Here is a 20,828-nt window from a genome sequence, read left to right as displayed (position 1 = left end):
GGCTTCTGGATTTCCAACCATGTTCCAATCTCCGTGATTTTTGGTGGTACTCCAAGAACACTCCCTCCTTAAAGGAGCCAGGAATACTTCTGCTTTAACACTTCTCTCTGCTCTCCCTCCAGATGACTGATGGGCCTACTACTCCCTCAACTCTTTCAAGCCTTTGCACAATTGTCAATTTCTCAGTGAGGCCCTCATTTAAAAACCGACACCCTCCCAAGCGCCTTTCCCACTTCTGATAACCCCACGTAAATTTAGGTCAGCGAGCTCCACACTCTCAATTTATGCCCCTTTTGGACACCCTTGCCTAGCTCTTCCCCTTTAAAATATTGCCCGGAAAGGACGGAGCTTTAGCCCAGGCCCACAGAAAGGGAAAGAGCACTCCGCTGGCTCCGCCCACTTGCGTGTCAGGAGCCAGTCCTAGGAACGCCAGAGATAGTCTCCTCCTAGTGCGTTCCGGAAATGCGACTGCGGACGGCCTTCCCACGTGATCGTGACGTCAGCGCGCCCGCGCCAGCTGGACGCCCTAGGCTTCCGCGGGATCCTGGTCCGGGGCCTAGCTGCTTCACGCTACGGTGTTGTTGCTTTTGGGGTCTTTTTCTGTAGGCTCTCCGGGGGCTGGTCTTGGACTCCACGATGTACCACAACAGTAGCCAGAAGCGGCACTGGACTTTCTCTAGTGAGGAGCAGCTGGCACGACTGCGGGCCGACGCCAACCGCAAATTCAAATGCAAAGCGGTGGCGAACGGGAAGGTGAGATAACGAGGCTGTCCACTTGCCGCGGTCAGGAAATTCTGAGCGGCTGCGGGAGCTCTTCTGGCTTCCAGCACAATTTCACTCCCTCCCGCCTCTGCTTCCGCGGCGCAGAGTGCGTTTATCCATTAAAATAGGGGATCCCTTTGCCAGGTTCTCTGGGTACAGAGACAAACTGCGCCATCCCCGTAGTAGAATGGGAGACAGCTGTAACGGGTCTTCAAGGTGAAGGGGAGAGTTTGTAGGATGCCAAGGTAGTTCCGGGCAAGAGCCATTCACTTCTCAAGCGTTGGTGTCGGGGAAGCCTTTTCCCAGTAGCTGATGCTGAGAAGCTGGGAAAAGAGCGTTCCAGGCAGACAGAGCCACACGTGCAAAGTGGGAGGTGACAAGTTACTGCTAGTACGTGGAATGCTCGTGGTCGTGTGTGGCCGGAGTACCTGTGCAGGAATGGCTCGAGGGGATAGGAAAGGAACTTGTAAGCAGAAGGAAGGAGGTAGAAATTTATACTGAAAGGATAGGGAACCTTCCGAAGATTTAAAATGGTAAATTAGCAGATTTCTGTCCTAGAAAGAGCCGTTTGGCAATATGTTGGTGAATGGGTTGGATGAAGGCGGGAGACGAGATTGTTGGCACAAACCAGTTGACTGAAGATGGTTTGCACTATGGCCGTCTAGCCAAACCCTTTCTGTTACAGTTCCCATCCTGGCTCAAACTTCCTTACGAGGTCCACCACCCATTCTCCCACAGGTTTCACTTAAGCAAGTGTTCGTGTCTCCAAATTGTTGCTACTGAGTTACTTTACTCTTAATTCACATTTATTTCATATCACAGATTTTATACCTGTATTAGTTTCCTGGGGCTGCATTAAAACAAAATTGCATATCTTAAAATAGCAGAAATTTATTGAGACATTTGCTATTTTTTACCTCAACTTTTGTGACATAACGATTGACCCAGAAAGGGATGTTGGAAGCTTTCCAACCATCAGAAATGCCTCTCTTCTTTTAAATTTATAAATGACATCAAACTTATGAGCATGTGCATTCACTCTGTCATGATTGTTTATGTGTAAATTAGGCAAATGTCCAGCTGACATGCTGAGAAGTTATGAAATGAGGGTACAGTTTTCTTTAATATTTTCCTAAAGCAGTTTGTTATAATGGTTAGTAAATCTCTAAAGAGAAAACGAGGTATGGTATATTTCCCTTTGGAAATATAAACTAAATTTATTCTGGACAGAGAAAAATATATTACTGATTGATTAATTCACTGAACTCGTGTTGTAATTTTGATTTAAAGGTTCTTCCAAATGATCCAGTCTTCCTTGAGCCTCATGAAGAAATGACTCTCTGCAAATACTATGAGAAAAGATTATTGGAATTCTGTTCTGTGTTTAAGCCAGCAATGCCAAGGTCTGTTGTGGTAAGTTATGGTAGTGATGAACTATAACATCCTTTAGCTGGCTTATGAAATCTGTCCTCGCATAAATTTTTAACTTAAGTCACTGTCCATTCTACTCTCAAAAATTCACCTTAGTTATATTTGTTCAGTTTTTGTATTTTTCAATATAGGCCTTAAATAACAAGTTACTATATCATATCTTAAAAATTATTTCAAGTCTCATTTCGCAGTCAAAAGAATTGATGTCTGCTGGACATGTTGTAACATCCTCATTTAATGGAGAAAGAAAAAATTTAAATCACTTTTCCCTTCAAGTTCTCAACTAGTGAGCAATATAATTGGGACTAGAACATAGATGAGTGCTTTTTCAACTCTATGACACATAATACATGTTTGAAATAATATATTTGTCAGTTGTAATTATATGCCCCAGCTGAAGTTGATGTCACAAGATTTTTTAAACCTTGATTAGTAGAAGCTGGAGATTTATCTTTGTTTAAAACGATTGTCTTAGTTTTTTTTAGATGTATGGCTCTGAGGACCTGTTTGTTTTTTGCTGGGGTAGGCAATGGTGAGAAGAAACAGGTGGCTGAGATTTTAAAAATTGAAAGATAAAGAAAAAAGCTAGAGTGGGAGAGTGTGTAAAATGTTTTTACCTTATTATCTTACAAGTTTATTGTGAAGATCAAGTAAAAGTCTACCTTAAGTGAAAGTCTACATTGTTTTATAGTTACACGGAGTGACTAGTTATGACCCAATAGAGAATAACCCTGTAGAATTGTTATCTCATTTTTATAGTTGAAAGAATTGAAGTATATTGAAAATATTGTCTATAAGTATTTTTCTTTTTCTTAGTTTACTAGACCTCTATCTGAAAGATCAAAGATTCATAAAGAATTTTAGATACACTTGATTAGTTAACTGTAAAATGAGGCAGTAGATTTAAGTGATCTTATCAGAAATTGAATCTTATGAAGAAATTGAATCCTTAGATGAATTTATTTATGGAATGTAACTTTATAAAACATGTTTTTGATCAGTGTAGAATTTTGGTTTTGTTTCACATAAAATGACAAAACTATTAAAATATTTAAAAGGAAATACTCTTTTCTATCTTAAAAATAGATAAGTGGTTATTTTATTGGTTCTAGCCAAATGATGTAATGGTTGAAAGTACAGGTAGGTATTAGTTGAATTCAGTCATGTTCCTTATTAAATGTGTTTCCTTGATATAAGTAAGTTAACCGTATTGATGCTCATTTTCCTTCTTCGTAAAATGGAGATAGTGATACTTCACCAAGCTATTGTAAGGATTAAAATAAGAACGATAGTTTTGTGCTTGGCACAGTCTGGCACATGGGATGCATTCAGTAAACAATATGTGCTGCTTATACAGTTCAGTTTGCCAACAGTGATCATGGTTATATCACAAATCTGGAGTGAATTTAGAGAGAAGGCTTATTGCCCCAACCACATTATTCTATCAATATTTTTACAGGATGGATTTGTTAATCTGTGAACATTTGTATTTTTCTCCTTGAATTTTTCTAATTCAGGACATTTTTGATGATCTTGAATTCTAAAATACACACTTATTTTTTTAAATCCAGTGACCACAGGAAGAAAGGGGCTTTTGGCTGTGGCATTTCTGTAGTAATTCATTATTTTGATTAAAGAATTAACAAATGTTGGTACATTTATGGAGAACCTTTTCAAAGAAACTTCTGAATAAATAAGTTCTTTTTCACAAAATTCAGCATGTTACATATGTTCAAATAGATCCTGATAACATATTTTTTAAATCTTAGGGTACAGCTTGTATGTATTTCAAGCGTTTTTATCTTAATAACTCAGTAATGGAATATCACCCCCGGATAATAATGTAAGTATAAGTCTATCTAATTTATTGTTTTCATTTAAGACTTTTATACTCCTTGAGCATTTTGGGGTTGTGGGATAAAGGAGAAAACTACTTCCTAATTAAGGGTAATTTAGACTTGCATTCTTTCTTGCCATTCAGAACTTACGACCTCTATTTACCAATACCTCCTGTAATACTGATGGCATCTGAACTTCAACTTCTCCAAATTCCAATTCTGTTTTTCTCAAACTAGCTTCTTCTCTAATATTTATTTCTGTTAATAACAGAGGAACTTTTGTTCTTCCCAGTTATTTAGACTGAGAATCACTTGTGGTGACTCTTCTCCCTCCATATCCAGTCAGTTTACAGATCCTATAGCTTCATATTCATTTCAGTTGAACAGAAGTCTGTTTTGTTTCTGCTATCTGCTAAGCTTTCTGGTTATCATTAAAACTAAAGATGAAATTAGTGTGAGACTCATCAAAGAGCTACCTGTAAATCATATTGTCCTTGTTTGTTTTCTCTTTTTTTCCAATCCCATTTCTACCAGTCAAGGTCAAGCCCTTACTTTTAGTTCCAGTCTTGATTTCTGTAGTAGCTTTTTTACTCTTATAGCCTCTCACTCTGAAGTTCATGAAATAGCTAGGTGAATTTCATAGTTCTGTTCCTGAGATAATCCCTAATCAGATGCCCTATGAGATAGATGTTCACTGGTGGCTTTCCACAATGTTCCTTTAACCTGCTTTTGTTCCCGGACTCATGGTGCATCTGTGTATACTATTTTTTCATTCGTCCATCTACATCTCATGATACAGTGTGCTCTTTATCCTCAGTTAATTTTCTTTTCCTTATTTAGGTTGAAGTATGTGAAATTGCCATTGAGTCAATGATGGTTGAATATTGTGATATTAGATGGTTCAACCTAATTTTATAATTTGTCTTATATCTCCTAATAGATAAAAGTTTGAACAGGAACTGTCTTTTTTTAATTTCCTGCAATGTCTAGCATACTCACTTGTGACTATTAGGCAATTTTAGAATATACTCATAGAAAGAAAATATTTAGGTATTTCTCAAAATATTAAAAATTAATATTACATTATTAAATATTAATATATGTATGTGCCTCCATCCCATCCTCCTTATTTTTTTTCTCTAGGCTCACTTGTGTGTTTTTGGCCTGCAAAGTGGATGAATTCAATGTATCCAGTCCTCAATTTGTTGGAAACCTTCGGGAGAGTCCTCTTGGACAAGAGAAGGCACTTGAACAAATTTTGGAATATGAACTACTGCTTATACAGCAACTTAATTTCCACCTTATTGTCCACAATCCTTACAGACCATTTGAGGGCTTCCTCATTGATTTAAAGGTAACTTTGTTGGTACAAAGTAAACTAACAGTATGTTCTCCTTTGCTATTGTTCTTTAACGAAAAGAATCCCAAATTTTATAACTTGTAATCATCCTAATTGTTATAGCCTGGATGCAAACCGTGAGTCTGTCCTGGACCTGTAGGGCAATAGTTTCCCAACTTCACTATTGGATGCCTAAGAATCACCTGGAAAGGTTATTAATAGAGGTTTGATGGGACTTCCAGAATTTCTGATTAAGTGATTTACAAATTCTGGTCCCAGGACCATAATGGACACCATTGAGAATTTAGAATAATGCTTTTAAAGATTTAAGATAACTCTTAAAACTTTGAGGAATATTATCATGGATCTGGGCCTGATTTAAAGAGCCATAAAAAAATCTTAATTTTAAATTAGAAGTTTGCTAAGCGACTTGTATTTTTAATGCTTAGTGAACTTGTGTCACTGTGTAGGGATCAAAAATATAAGTAAACATTGACAAAAGCATCTTAAATTGTTTTGACCCTAAAAGAGAAGTTGGATAGTCTGAGTGTACTGGCAGCTCAATTTGGGTACCTTCTGTGTTCCAAACATTGTGCTTGAGGATATAACCAAAAATAAGAACAATCTCAACTTCCATGGACCTTACAATCTATTAGTTTTAGACAAATGTTATATGCCCAGTGTGCTAAATGTTATAGAGGGAGAAATACAAGATTGCTTTAGAGGAGATAACAGATTAACCACTTCGGTACTGCACTCACCGGCCACAAAACCTTGCCCACAGCTGGCACTCATAGTTTGTGCTGGGCATTGACGACGAATCTGCTTTGCTCTTGTGTGATGAGGAAAGCTTTAAGCATTGAAAGCTTGTTTTACTTTACAGGCAGCTTTACTTGTAATGTAAATCAGAATAGGTAACATATACATTTATTTTTTTATGTTATTTGTAAATGTTCACAATTTTATTTGATAAATGAAAAATTAGAAAAGTCATATGGATGTCAGCTAAAGTCGACGTGTGTGGCTATCGACTATCGTCGACACTGGGCTGTGCGTGTTCATCTGTGGCTATCGACTATAGTCGACACTGGTACTGACGTGGTTATGGAGTAAAAAAACATTTCTGAGAGAGTGTCATTTAAAGTGAAATTCAGAGCAAGAATAGGGATTACGTGAGAGAAGAGCATCCCACACAGTCAGACACGTACCTGGTCAAAGGCTCTGATTTAAGAAATCATGGTATGCTAAAGAACCTAAACAGAGCCAAGAGATAGAGCAGGGGAAGGGTGCCACAGAGTGCTGCTGCCTGAGTGGAAGGCAGAGTCACTCTGGAGACAATATTAAAGGTATTGAATAGAGCAAAGGGAAGCCAGTGAAAGTTTTAAGTTTAGATAGTGGCACAATAAGGTTTGCAGCTTTTAAAAACTCCTACTGGCAACCTCATGCATCAGTCTATGTCAGATATTTATTGCCCATCTCTATGTATCAGGCATAAGGTGGAGAATGAAGTAAGGAGTAACAGGGTGCTATTAGAGAAGTCTAGGCAAAAGATCGTTGTTGGCTTGACTTATATAATGGCAGTGCATATAGTGAGAGCTTCCTAGGCTTCAGAGACACAGATTGAGCATATCCCTTATCCAAAATGCTTGGGACCAGAAGTGTTTCAGATTTCCGAATTTTTTTTTTTTTTTTGATTTTTGAAATATTTGTGTTTTTTAATTTATTTTTAATTATGGGTACATAATAGTGGTATATATTTATAAGGTTTATGTGATGTTTTGATACAGGCATACAGTGTAAATCAATCAAATCAGGGTAATTGGGATATCCATCACATTAGGCATTTATCATTTCTTTGTGTTAGCAACATTCCAGTTCCATTCTTTGAGTTATTTTAAAGTATACCATAACTTATTATTGATTGTAGTCACTTTGTTGTGCTATCAAATATTGTTCATTCTATGTAACTATCTTACTATATTTCTGTACCCATTAAACATCCCCACTTTATTCCCCCAACTACCCTTCCTAACCTCTGGTAACCCTCATTATAGTCTCTGTCTCCATGAGATCAATTGTTTTTAATATTTAGCTCCCACATATGAGTGAGAATATAAGAGATTTGCCATTCTGTGCTTGGCTTATTTCACTTAATGTAATGTTCCATCCATGTGTTGTAAATGGCAGGATTTCATTCTTTTTGTGGTTACATAGTATTCCATTGTGTATATGTTCCACATGTTCTTTTTCCATTCATCTGCCGAATGCTTACATTGATTCCAAATCTTGGCTATTGTGAATAGTGTAGCAATAAAAATGGGAGTGCAGATACCTTTTCTAAATACTCAATTCCCCTCCTTTGGCTATATACCCAGCAGTGGTATTGCTGGCTCATAAGATAGTTCTATTTTTGTTTTTTTGAGGAACCTCAGTACTGTTTTCCAGAGTGGTCGTGCTAATTTACATTCCTGCCAACAGTGTACAAGGGTTCCCCTTTCTCCATATCCTTGCCAGCATTTGTTATTGCCTGTCTTTTTGATAAAAGCCATTTTAACTGGAGTTAAATGAGATTAGATGATATTTCATTGTAGTTTTGATTTGCATTTCTCTGATGACTAATGATGGATTTTTAAATGTTTCCATTGTACTTACCAGTTGAGTATCTCAGCAAAATCCATTATGCTCCAATGAGAATTTCTTTTAAATGCTCAGAAAGTTTCAGATTTTGGAGTTTTGCATTCGGGATGCTTGACCTATAGTAGGTAGATTATATAGAACCAGGGTTTTTGAATGCATATAGAGAGTGAGGACAGAGGAAGAACCCCCAGGTTTCTGGCAGAAGAGAGTTCTTTGTTGTTGTGCTTTGTTTAATGAAAGACACTGATGTATATTTAAATGCCAATGCAGGAAGCTAGAAAAAGATTATCTCTAGATAGTAGAGAAAGAATAAAGGGAAAGTGGAAAATATTCTCTTTGGAGTAAGGTAGAAGGGGTTGGCATGGGATTGGAAGCAAACTGGCCTTACAGGGAATACTAGCTCTTTCTTTTAACAGAGGGAAAGAGAAAAGAATAGGCTAAGATACTGTTATGCCTGGGGATTTGGTGGTGGCAGGAAACAGCACCTTTCTTTGTTAAGAACAGAGATCATTTTCTGAGAGTGATGGCGTTTCTGAGAATTATCAAAGACATTGAGATAGGTAGAAAATGTTGGAGGTTTTTTGTGGTTTATTGATTTATTTTATTTCAGGGTATTATGAGGGTACAAACATTTTGGTTACATTTTATATCTTTGCCTCTCTCTAGCGAGGGTTAGAGGCATGCCCTTCCTTCCCCTCTACAATGCTCACCATCATGTCCTTTAGTTGTGAGTTTACCACCCCCAACTTCCTGATCCCTGGAGAATATTACTACCATGTGAACACCACAGTGTTAATCAGTCTGTACCAATTTGATGGTGAGTACAAGTGGGTGGAGCCTATACTTCTGATCTTGTGTTACTTCACTTTGGATAAAGGGCTCAAGCTCAATCAAGGAAAATATAAGAGATGCTAGATCACTGTTTCTTATAATTGAGTAATATTCCATTGTATACATATACCAAATTTTAATAATCCACTCATGAATTGACGAGCACTTGGGTTGTTTCCACATCCTTGCAGTAGTGAATTGTGCTGCCATAAACATTTGGGTGTAGATGTCTTTATTATAGAATATCTTTTGCTCTTTTGGGTAGATGCCTAATAATGCTATTGCTGGATCCAATGGTATTTCTATTTTTAGCTCTTTGAGGAAGATAGGTAGAAAATGTTTACCATAGTCACTAAAAAATGGGAGAATACATTTTCTGTGGAAACATTATCATTGCTAGACAATGTTTAAGAGCCTTGCTGAGGTCAGTGAACATCAATTTATAGTAACATTGTAGTAACTCTTGGTTGCGTGGTTTTCTCTGGCAATACCCAGATATAGTTGCCAAGCAAAAGGTTGGTTGGATTTAACCATTGTTGGAGTTTTGCCAGAAATGTGTTGGTAACATATTGGGGCAGGGAAATGAGGACCAAAGAACACTGGTGAATAGGAGCAAGTAGAGAAAAATGACCAAAGGTTCTGAGGAGGGAAAACAGCTGTGAATTAATTGAGCACCCGTATTGGGAAAAAGGGGTATTTGTGATTATAGGGTAGTGGAGTGTCTGAATGTGTCATATCAGAGGTCAGTCATTTTAGAATGATGACAAGGCCTGGGTGTGACCACACCTTTGACTCAGGATATTTTGTTTCAGAGTATAGAAAAAGATTTCTTGTTCAGGTGTTGAAATGTGGATATCTGTAATCAATCAGAGTGTTCAGGATTTAGGGGTTCATCTTAAAGCAGCGGTCCCCAACCTCTTTGGCACCAAGGATCAGTTTCATGGAAGACAATTTTTCCACAGTGGGATTAGCGAGGGAAGCTCTGTGGCCTAGTTCTAACAGGCCACGGACTGGTACTAGTCTGCAGTCCCAGGGGTTGGTGAGGACCGCAGTCTTAAAGGATATGGAGAATTGTCAGGAAGTATGAGGTTCTCCATATTTCTTGGTTATATTCTAAAAATAATTCTGTAGGTACATAGGGAAGTCTAGTAGGTTGGAAACAAAGATGCATTTTCATTTACTTCTTCCCAAAAGTAAACTTTAAGTAGAAAGAATTTCATATATAAAGAAGATATGTTCCTAAATGTGGCCTTATATCTGAATCACTTGGATTGCCTCAGAAGCATTTACCTGGGGTTATGTAATTCTTGGGTCTACGTTAGATCCAGTGGAATGTCTAACAGCCTCCCCTCCCTGGCTTAACTTCCTTTTGTTGGTCCTCAGGTGTGAAGGACCCAGAGAAAGGATTATCATAAATTGAGAGTGGTTTTAAGTACTGTGCTTGGGAACTTGAGATATGTTATCTTAAAACATGTTTTTTTTTAAGTATGGGTTATATATTTTTGAACTGTTGTTACTCCATTAAACCCTTAGAAATGGTAACGTTTGCAACTTTCTTTCCAGACTCGCTATCCTATGTTGGAGAATCCAGAGGTTTTAAGGAAAACAGCTGATGATTTTCTTAATAGAATTGCCTTGACGGATGCTTACCTTTTATACACACCTTCCCAAATTGCCCTGACTGCCATTTTATCAAGTGCCTCCAGGGCTGGAATTACTATGGAAAGGTATGAATTAGTGTTTTAACTTAGGTCAGATTCAGTAACTTGGTTTATTTATTCATAGAGTCTGAGTTCTTGAGTAAGGTTTATTTGTGACTATAGTTCTTAATATCCCTTGTGGCTGGGAGGGTTGATGAAAGATGAAATCACCTTTTAAGGAAATCTTTAAAAATTAAGTAAAATATTGTTGAGCTAAGAGGATACATTTATGACCAAAGTAGAAGTAAAATAGGCGATATTTGAGACTGGTACAGCTATAGTATACAGCAAATTTAGAAGTTTTATGAACTGGTAAGCAACTTTTGTGCAGCAAATATCTGTTTTACCATTTTTCTCCTCCTATAGGGCATGTGTGATACATGGAATTGAGTAAAGATTTGTTGAATAAATAATACTTTAGGGCAGCAGTCCCCAACCTTTTTGGCACCAGAGACCAAGTTTCATGGAAGACAATTAATTTTTCCTTAGACTGGTGCTGGGGGTGGGAGGAATGTCGAGCAATGAGGAGCTGCTGTAAATACAGATGAAGCTTCGTGGGCTCACCAGTTTCTCGCCTCCTGCTGTGCAGACCGGTTCCTAACAGGCCACAGGCCAGGGACTGGTACTGGTCCAGGGCCTGGGGCCATACCTTCAGGGGATGTTCAAGTGAATTATAATTAAATCATAAATAGTAATAACTAATATATAAATGCACATTGAGAACCAGGCTCTGTGATAAACACTTTACGTGAATTAAATTCACTTGATTCTTAAAACAATATCTTGTGTACTGATTGATTAAATTATTGTTCCCATAATTGTTGCCATATGCATTTATAACTGAAGCACAGCCTAGCGGCAAATTAGACTTTTTTTAGTTTCTACATTGAATTTGTGAATTTATGACTTTTGAAGTTCAGCTTGATTTCATTCCTAGAAATAGCTGAGGAAGAAAGATGATAAAACTTTCTAAAGTTAAACTGTTTTACATGTTTATAATCTCTTGTCCATAATTTCAGAATCCATTGATAAGGTGGCAGAAAATAGGAATAGATGTGATTTAGTTTTTATTTCACTTAATAGGAATATTTACGGTTTTTTTGCAGAAATCTTAATCTTCCTGATTACAGGATGCTGCCTCAGACATCACTGGGATATTTCACATTTCATAATACATAAGCCAGGTTGCTTTTCTTAAGAGGCAAACAATAGTGAATTTCAAAACACACCTGCATCCAAGATAAGGGATTATAGGTTTATATTTTATTTAAGATATGTTTCTCTACAAACACAGCTTACAATTTGTATATAAATATATACATTTAATCCCAAAGTGACTTATACTTCCATTTATTTAAAAGTGCCTTCTATGTACTACTATGCACTGTACTATACTTTAGGAATATAAGAATAAACAAGATATAAATCCCAGCCTTAGGAAAGACAGCTTTGCAAATAATTGATGTTTATGGAGTTGAGATGTGGACTTCCATTCTATAAGGGAAAAAAGGCTTTTTTCCCACAATTCAAATAACCAAAAGTTTAATCTGTTGAAGCATCTTCTCTTATGTAGTATACATGCAAATTCTCTAGTAGTGAGATTTTAGTTATGTAGATAGCGGGAGGAAGCATTCCAGTGTGCAGATGTGAGTTTATTTCACAAGTTTAGTTAGTTATAATGCCGAAGTTTAGTTATAATTCCAGACAGGCAAAATTGAAATTGTGGTACCTTTGGCTCACTGCAAATTAAATAGGCTTCTGTTGCATCCCCAGGGTCTGTAGACATTTGGAATTTTTTTTTTTTTTTTTTTTTTTTTTTTTTTTGCCCTTAAAGGAAATGCTTTCCAATCATTTTTAACTTACAACTGATTTACAGGCAAACTTTTGGGTTTACAGTTATTGCTCATTTCAAAGGGGAAACTCTTGTGCTGTTGTCATATTCTGGATGATGCCTCAGATTATTACTCACAGGATGTTTTGTTATTTCTGGGTTTTCTTTCTTGTGGATTTAGAACTTTATTTTTCATCTATTTGACTCTTTATTCTTGTCTGTGGACTTGAACATGTCAAAAATATTAAAATTCTAATTCACAGTTGAGATTAACAGTTGCTAACTTAAGCTTTCACAGAAGTACAGTCTGGTTAGCTAAATCTTAGAATGAAGCGAATCCCTCTTAGGCTTAAGTAATCAGAAGGAAAGGAAGACTAAATAGAAACAAAGGAAGATGGCAAAAGTGAATGGAGTTTTAGGGAGAAAGAGGAAAGGAAGAAACTAATTTAGTTATTTTGAATTATTTATAACCAGAAATGCATTGGGTTGTCAAAGGGAGTTATTGATCTCCATATCCAAAATAATTCCCACAATAGATGACAATGATGTAATAGCAAACAGTTATCAGAGCTTTGTAATAAAATTTAAATTAATATGGATAGTTTAAAAGACAGCAACAAAAGTTCTTAATGTATTGCTTTCTATTTTTATAACATTACACCCAGGAGAAAAATTAACATTTTTTGCATTTATGTTTGAAAAACTACTTACACTTTGAGTATCTGCTGGCTAGGGCTTTTATCAATTATAAATCAAGTTCAGGTACATAAAACCTCAGAGTAACTAAAAACTTCAATCTAAAAACTATATTTTCAATTTTTTCATGCTGGTAGTGGCTCTGAAAAAAACAGATAATTGGGTTTTGTATCAGTCACATTGATGGAAAAGTATTAACACCCTTGATTTGGACTTGATGCAAATAGTATGCAATAGATTTATAAAGCATAGGATGATATTCCCATTGGTTTGAGTACCTGTTACTCCCTAGAAATGCAACTATAGGTAAAATGACCTTGATATTAAGGGGAGAAAGTATCATTAGTAGTGCTAAATCCCAGCTCTTCTATTTCCTAGCTTTATGACTTTGGGCAAGTTACAGGTCATGTAGCTCAGATTCCTCATTTTTAAAATGAGGGTAGACTCATAGGGTTTCTATATGAAAGGTTACATTGGCTATTTCTATATATGGCTATTTCTACTGATGTTTTCATACTATTTTCACTCTGAATGCTTATAAGTGTATATTACTAAATTTAAGTTAACTCTGAATGATAAACATCTTTTAATCTAATACAAGTAGTAGTAAATCTTTAAGACTATAGGAGTAGCAGATTGTACTCATGGATTTCAAAGGATTATTATGTAATAATACTTCTAAAATAAATTAATTTTAAAATTGCTGTTGATGTCACATTTCTCAATATGCTGTATGTTTTCAATAGATTAAAACTTTTTTCCTTTCTTTACCAGTTATTTATCAGAGAGTCTGATGCTAAGAGAGAACAGAACTTGCTTGTCACAGTTACTAGATACAATGAAAAGTAAGTAAAACAGAAATACTTTATAAATATTATCTTGGTATTTAACTTGAGATACAAGGTAGATTTTTGTTATATTTATTTTCATTGAATTACTGTATTATGGAAGTTTAAAAGATAACATTGGTTTTGGGGTAAATGATCCAAAGTAAAAAATAAAGAAAATGGGAGGCTGAGGCAGGAGGATCACTTTAGCATGGCAGTTTGAGATTGCAGTGAGTTGTGATCATGCCAATGCACTCCAGCCTGGGTGGCAGAGCAAGACACCCTGTCTCTGAAAAATTTTAGAAAAAAAAAGATACGTTGGTGGAAAACACATAGAGGGTACATGGAAGGAAGTAGTAGTCTTCACATATATAGAATTTATGAGAAGAATGAGAATATAATCAGATTCAGAAAGGGTTTAGAGATTGAAAACAAGATCTTTCTAAAGTATAAAATATATGACAGGCACTGGAAAAGATCTAAAGGGACTAACTTAAGGCATAATGTTAAATTTGGAATTTCTATTTTGGGGATAAATCAGTTTTATCTAGTTAATACATGTCATTTTCTAGTCATTTTATTAACTGATAGTACATATGCTCTGGGCCTCAAGGGGCAGTTTTTGCAATGTCTGTCACAACTTGGATGATGCATCTAGTAAGTTGAGGTAAGAGTGCTGCTAAACATCCTACATGGTACACAGGACAGCTCCTGTGGTAGGCTTAAAAAGGGTTCCCTAGAAGATATCCATGTCGTAATCCCTGGAACCTGAGTATTACCTTACATGGCAAAAAGCCAAAAAACATTAGCGGGGGATTTGCAGGTTAAGGATCTTGAGATGATGGTTAGGGAGTAAATGTAATCCCAGTAGTCCTTATAAGACATAGGTAGGGGGAGCTTTGACACAGTCAGAGAAAGCAGTGTTTGGAAGATGCTGGCCTTAAAAATTGGAGTGATGTGGCTGTAAGCCAAAGGATACTGCAGCCACACAAAAGCTGGAGTAGGAAAGTAATGCATTCTTCCCTGGAGCCTCCATAGAGACTGCTGCCCAGTGAAACAAAGAGATTTTGGAATCATGGGCTATAAGAATAAGAATACATTTCCATAAGCTGTAAGAATACATTTGTTTTTTTAAGCCACCAAGTTTGTGATAATTTTAATAGCAGCCTCAGGAAACTAATATATACAGCCATTCATAACAAAGAATTATCCAACCCAAAAAGTCATTAGTGTTGGCATTGAGTTTTGTGTTAAGGGTTGAGTAGAATCTCCACTTAACCGAAGAGCTAGGCCTCTCCATTCTTTATTCTCACCCATGGCACACTTAGTGCTCATGGTTACTAGGCTACTCTTGAGAGTTAAAAGTCAATCATGTTTGTTCCCAAACCTTTTAGGCTAATTGTTCTTATTAATTAGATTTATAACTTAATTAAACATTGAGTAAACAATAAAAGATTGATGATCTTAAATGTTTTATGTTTGAAAAGTTAGAATGCTTCAGGTTATGTAAGTATAATTTCTTGATTATCTGCTTGAAGTGATCTGGAGGGCTTCCTTCTTTGCAAACAATGGATTTGTGATTTATGAATCATAAACTGTAAGTCGTCAGTTATACCACTAGAGGGTTCACTTCCAAAGCGAATTGTGATTTGGCTATAGATATTAGGATCATAGAACTTAGCAGGTAAAAGAGGTCTTAAAGATATTCCACTTTACTTATTTCAAAAGGGCCTTAAAGATAATCCACTGTACTGGTTTCATGGCTTACAGTTTTATTGCTGATTTCTTCTCAATACCTTTATTTTGCTGTACTTAATATGAAATAAGAATAGCTCTTTATAAAATACTCAGAGCTATAATGATGTTAAAATATCCATAATTTTTTGGAACATAGATATTGTCCTAAGAATGTTGAGTCAGATGTATTAATTCAATTGAAAACACTGCTTTATTTGCATTATAAAATAAGTCAGTATTATAGTTACCCATTTGGAGCACTTGGCTGACTAATCATAAGGCCCTGGATCTCTAATCATTCCCCTAATAAATCTGGAGATTGATATTCTTTGGTTATTATAGTTGAACAACATACAAGATCAGCTAGAGGATGTTTTTGTAATTAGAAAGTTACTGATAACAGTACTTTACTTTTTGTATAGGGTCTACATTTTATTAAAGTAAAAGATCATTGACACATTTTTACTAAGCATCCTCCCTTTATAACATGTTGATAATGTTTCCTTTGTAAACAAGAAGTACACTCTTCGCCCACCATCTGTAGGATAAAATGTTATGAATGTGGTTGGTGGTAAGAAACAAAGCATATTCACCAAGTCATTTAGAGTTTTTATAAAAAAACAAGCCTCAAAACTAAGGAAGAAGTGACCACAGTAATATTTACAGTAAATTAACACTGAATAGGTTATACGTGTGCTTATATTTATCTTGTACATAGTATAGGCTGAACAGCGGAGACTGTAATTACTTGAACTAAAAGTACGGTGTTTCTTAGATTTTAATGCAGAATGAGACAAATCCTGATACAAACAATCATGTCACTTCAAGACTGTTGTGTTGTTTCCTATAACAAAGTGAGAAATTATTCAGCTCCATTACTGTAAGAATGAGGTTTTTTATTATTCAGTTTAAATCCATTTTATCTCCACATAGGTATGAGAAACTTAGTAAAGAAGTATGAACCACCCAGATCAGAAGAAGTCGCTGTTCTGAAACAGAAGTTGGAACGATGTCATTCTGTTGAGCTTGCACTTAATGTAATTACGTAAGTCAACGTGACAGTGTTATTCAAGAATAGGTATAACTGTAATTCAGTCTTGCTGGTGCTTAAAATAAATAGTTGCATTGGTAAATGCACATCTGGGGGAAACTGACTGACCCATTGAATCAGATTTTCTTTTTATTGAGTGGACATTTCTGGTGGGATTGAACTTAAAAGACAGTTTGGCTTTCATCATACAGTTCTGATCCTGCAGTAACTAACGTGTTCTTTGGCTTGTAGGCCCTGTCCTGTTACTCTTCATGGGATCTTAGGGATCAGGGTCTTCCTAGGGAACCACTGACCCTTTTCCTGTCCTTTTAATTTTTGGTTTATTTGCAGGTGTGGTATCTAGACTGAAGAACAAGTATACTGTTCCAGACTTAAGAGTAGGGAAACTTGGCATGTTTTCTTTCATTGACAAACTTTGTATTGAAGACAAAACCAATAGGAACATGTACTGTTGGATCTCTTCTTGCAGCCATAAGAACACCCTTAATGTCTCTTAAATGATTTGTAGGTTGAATGTGGAAATCACCATAACATTTGCACTTTATGCTTTGCAAATTGAAGGATCTACTTTTTTAGGAGTTTAAGCACTTGGGAATTTGAGCAGGTCATAGGAATGTTGGAACTGCTATTTTCCGTGGAATGCATTCTGATTTTAAAGTTGCAGCTTGTTAAAATTTAATAGGAGTTAGCTGTGGGATCTTACAGTTAAGATGCATTCGAGATATTTTGATTTCTATAATTGGTGACTATATGCTGCTGGATATGTGTGAGAAGCCAGAACAGCATTCCAAGGCCTTCAGATCAGGTACACATAACTGAAATTTCTTAACTATAAAGTTGTAGCAGAATATCCAGGAACTTATGACATGTGCAAAATATGAGACTATTTTATTATAGTTAATAGCTATAACTGCAAAGCATGGCTTAGCACAGAACATGAAAGTTGCAGATTTCACTCCTAGATTTCAGTGGTAACTAATAGGAGTGTTTCAGAGTGGTTACAGAGAAATGTTTATTTTAATGAGTAAAATTATTGCAGCAATAATTATGTTCTTTTCACGTTGACTTTGAAATGGAAATAGAACGAGGATTGGCAAACTGTGGCCCACCAGCCACATCCAGCCCACTACCTGGTTTCAGTAATACAGTTCTATTGGGACATAGCAGACCCATTAGTTTACATATTTTCTATGGCTACTTTCATGCTGTAGCTGAAAAGCTCTGGGTAGTTGTGACAGAAACAGGGTTATATGGCCTGCATATTTACTGTCTGGCTCTTTAAAGAAAAACTATCAATCCCTAGATTAGACCATTGAACTTATTATTGCCCTTTTAGCTAGGTAACTGGCCCATAATCCAGAATTCCTAATTGCCAGAGTTTGTTTTAGTCCAAGTTGACATCTGCTTTGTTCTGTGTCAAGTAAATTCTACAAGTCTTTGAGTACTTGAGGGGTGTTTCTCAAACTATGAAGGATTTTCTTAAAAAATTCATTAAAGACATACACTTTTGTAAAATACAATAAAAAATGAGTTACTGGAAAAGGAAATGAAAAAGACATACAAAAATGTAAGCTCAAATTTTATTTGATCCCACAGTCATAAAATGGTCAAAATAAAAAACGTTCTAAACACACAATTCCTATACTTATCTCACTGCAGACTGGAAATAGTTCATGGACCACCACTGGTCCATGGTCCATACCATGAGTAGCACTACTTAAGAACAAAATATTTGTTTTCCTTGATCTTTAAAATTATTTTACCTTTATTTTTCATTACATAAAAATTGCATTGTCGTTAAGTTAATACCGGTAAAACCAAAGTTCCCTTTGACCAAAACCCAAATCTCAGTCACGCCCTTAGAAGTACCTTTGTCAGCCTTTTCTCTGTCCATGCACATGTGAAATAAGTTGTTTTTTCCTTGCATTAATGTTTTTGTACATATTGTTAACAATATTTATCAATGTTTTAACTTGTGCTAGTCTGGGTGAAAAATAGTTTTATATTAGTATTTTAATTTGCATTTTCTTGATAATTATGAGACATTAGTGTTTCCATGTTTAACAGTCATTTGTATTTCTTCTGTATAGCTTATTTGTAATCCTTAGCTAATTTTCTGGTGTTCATTTTGTGATTTGTAGTGCTTTATATATTCTATATATAGTCATCCCTTGTGGATGACGTATCCCATAGGGAATTTGTTCCAGGGCCTCCTGCTGATACCAGAATCCACAGATGCTTAAGTCCGTAATATAAAATGCATAGTATTTACACATAACTTATACACATCCTCCCATATACTTTATATCATCTCTAGACCTAATACAATGTAAATGATATGTAAACAGTTATTATACTGTATTGTTTAGGGAATGACAAGAAAAGTCTGTATATATGGTCATTGCAGACAAAACTTTTTTTCTCAAAGATGTTCAATCCACAGTTGATTGACTCCATGGATGTAGAACCCACGGTTATATCGGGAGAGCCAATTGTATTCATCTTCTTATAGGATACAGCTAATCTATTTCACTTTTTAATATGTATAAAATTTCTTTTGCTTTACGCTTTTACATCTGAATGCCTTTTTTTTTAACCTTAAATTAATATTTTCCCTTTTGTTTAGCTGTTAAAACCACTTAGAGTTATTTGTGAATGGTATGATTTTTTTAAGTTATTTTTGAATATTTCATGTTTTTCCTAGTTATTTGAAATATTTTATCACAAACTAAATTCCTAAGCATACATAGTCAATTTTTTGCATAGTATTCTGATCACTGAGTTCTTTAAATGTTAACGTCACACTATAGTGTGTTTTGATGAAAACTGAGACAAGGTCCCCTAACATCATCATTTTTCAGATTTTCTTTGCTAATTTTCCCACAGTCTTTTCCAGGTCAGTGTCAGATTTGATGGGTTCCATGAAAAAAAAATTTTATTGGGATTTTAATAGAATTGAATCAAATTTAAAGATTGATTTGAAAAGTATTGTCTTCCTAGCCATAACTCTGCATCTCTATTTAGTTAGGCCTTGTTTTTCAGTACATATATAATATTTCATATGGCCTTGCTAGTTTATTCCTAGATATTTTATAGTTTCTGTTGCCAGTACTGGATTGCTTACTGATGGTTGCTTAATTCTAGGAAGAAGAGGAAAGGCTATGAAGATGATGATTATGTCTCAAAGAAGTCCAAACATGAGGAGGTATGTTTACTCCAAAGGTGAATTTTAAATCAATTATTTTTGTTACACATTTTGGTGTGGCCATATTGTTAAAATTCATTGTTCCATAGTATAGGCATTATAGATAGAGGTGTGGGTTTTTAAAGTCTTCACTTTTTACATCTTATGCACAGTACATTGTCCATTATTAAAGGAATTTTTCTGACTTCTGCCATAACCTGTTCTGAAACAGTATAATAATTATTTGATGAAGAATCTTTCCTATGTTCATAGAAGGCGGCAAGGATACACATACATATTCAATTTTTGTTTTATTTCATGGTTCTCCAAGGATTTTTACCTTGACCCTCTTTTTAAAATTATACCTGGCAAGTCAGAGACAAAGGCAGAAAGTCATACCTGTTACCTTTATGCCTCATTGGAGTAGTCTGGTAAGACACTGCCAGTATTACTGTGAACTACTACACTTTCCTGGTTTATTTATCTTCCGTAATACACGTAGGTAAAAGGAGATAATTTTGCTGAAGGGAGGCAAGGAGGTAAATAATACTGCTTACATATACTTCAAGATGTTAATCCTTACCACTTTTTCTTTTTCCTTCTTAGGAAGAATGGACAGATGATGACCTGGTAGATTCTCTCTAACAATTTGAAGTTGATTTGTCAATGCTAACTAATCAAGAGAAGTAGGAAGCATATTGGGCATTTACTTTATTTAAAAAGTATAATGGGAAGACATCAAAATATGTTAAATTTTTCTATGTATTATTTAAATATTTTTTCCTTTCATAGTAGCTTTATATAAAATAAAACATCTTCAAAAGAGCCAGTTTGGATATTCTTGCCCCACCATGACTCCTATCAAATTAGTCTTTGTATGGTAGGCAAGTTAAAGCTGTAATTTATTTTCCTATATTGTTTAAAATATAATAGGCAAAACCTACGCTTTTTGAAAATAGGCACC

The 20,828-nt window shown here is 35.6% G+C and overlaps 1 protein-coding gene across 3 annotated transcripts in view; it reads left to right on the top strand.

The window, feature by feature from the left end:
- The first annotated feature begins 475 nt into the window (after positions 1–475).
- The window catches only part of CCNH (cyclin H), a 45,180-nt gene continuing 24,827 nt past the window's right edge, over positions 476–20,828 (top strand). For all 3 annotated transcript variants that reach the window (XR_012921703.1, XR_012921704.1, XM_076008157.1), the window contains exons 1-9: positions 476–753; positions 2,053–2,175; positions 3,963–4,036; positions 5,175–5,385; positions 10,402–10,565; positions 13,840–13,910; positions 16,563–16,674; positions 19,825–19,885; positions 20,471–20,494. Coding sequence is in view for 1 of the 3 variants with exons in the window: in XM_076008157.1 (XP_075864272.1) it covers positions 637–753; positions 2,053–2,175; positions 3,963–4,036; positions 5,175–5,385; positions 10,402–10,565; positions 13,840–13,910; positions 16,563–16,674; positions 19,825–19,885; positions 20,471–20,494 (957 nt within the window). In the remaining 2 variants the exon portion in view is untranslated. The remainder of the gene's footprint in view (positions 754–2,052; positions 2,176–3,962; positions 4,037–5,174; positions 5,386–10,401; positions 10,566–13,839; positions 13,911–16,562; positions 16,675–19,824; positions 19,886–20,470; positions 20,495–20,828) is intronic.

This window comes from Microcebus murinus, chromosome 11 (assembly GCF_040939455.1).
Source record: "Microcebus murinus isolate Inina chromosome 11, M.murinus_Inina_mat1.0, whole genome shotgun sequence".
In the NCBI taxonomy this organism is placed as follows: domain Eukaryota; kingdom Metazoa; phylum Chordata; class Mammalia; order Primates; family Cheirogaleidae; genus Microcebus; species Microcebus murinus.
This window is presented reverse-complemented; position numbering and strand designations above follow the sequence as displayed.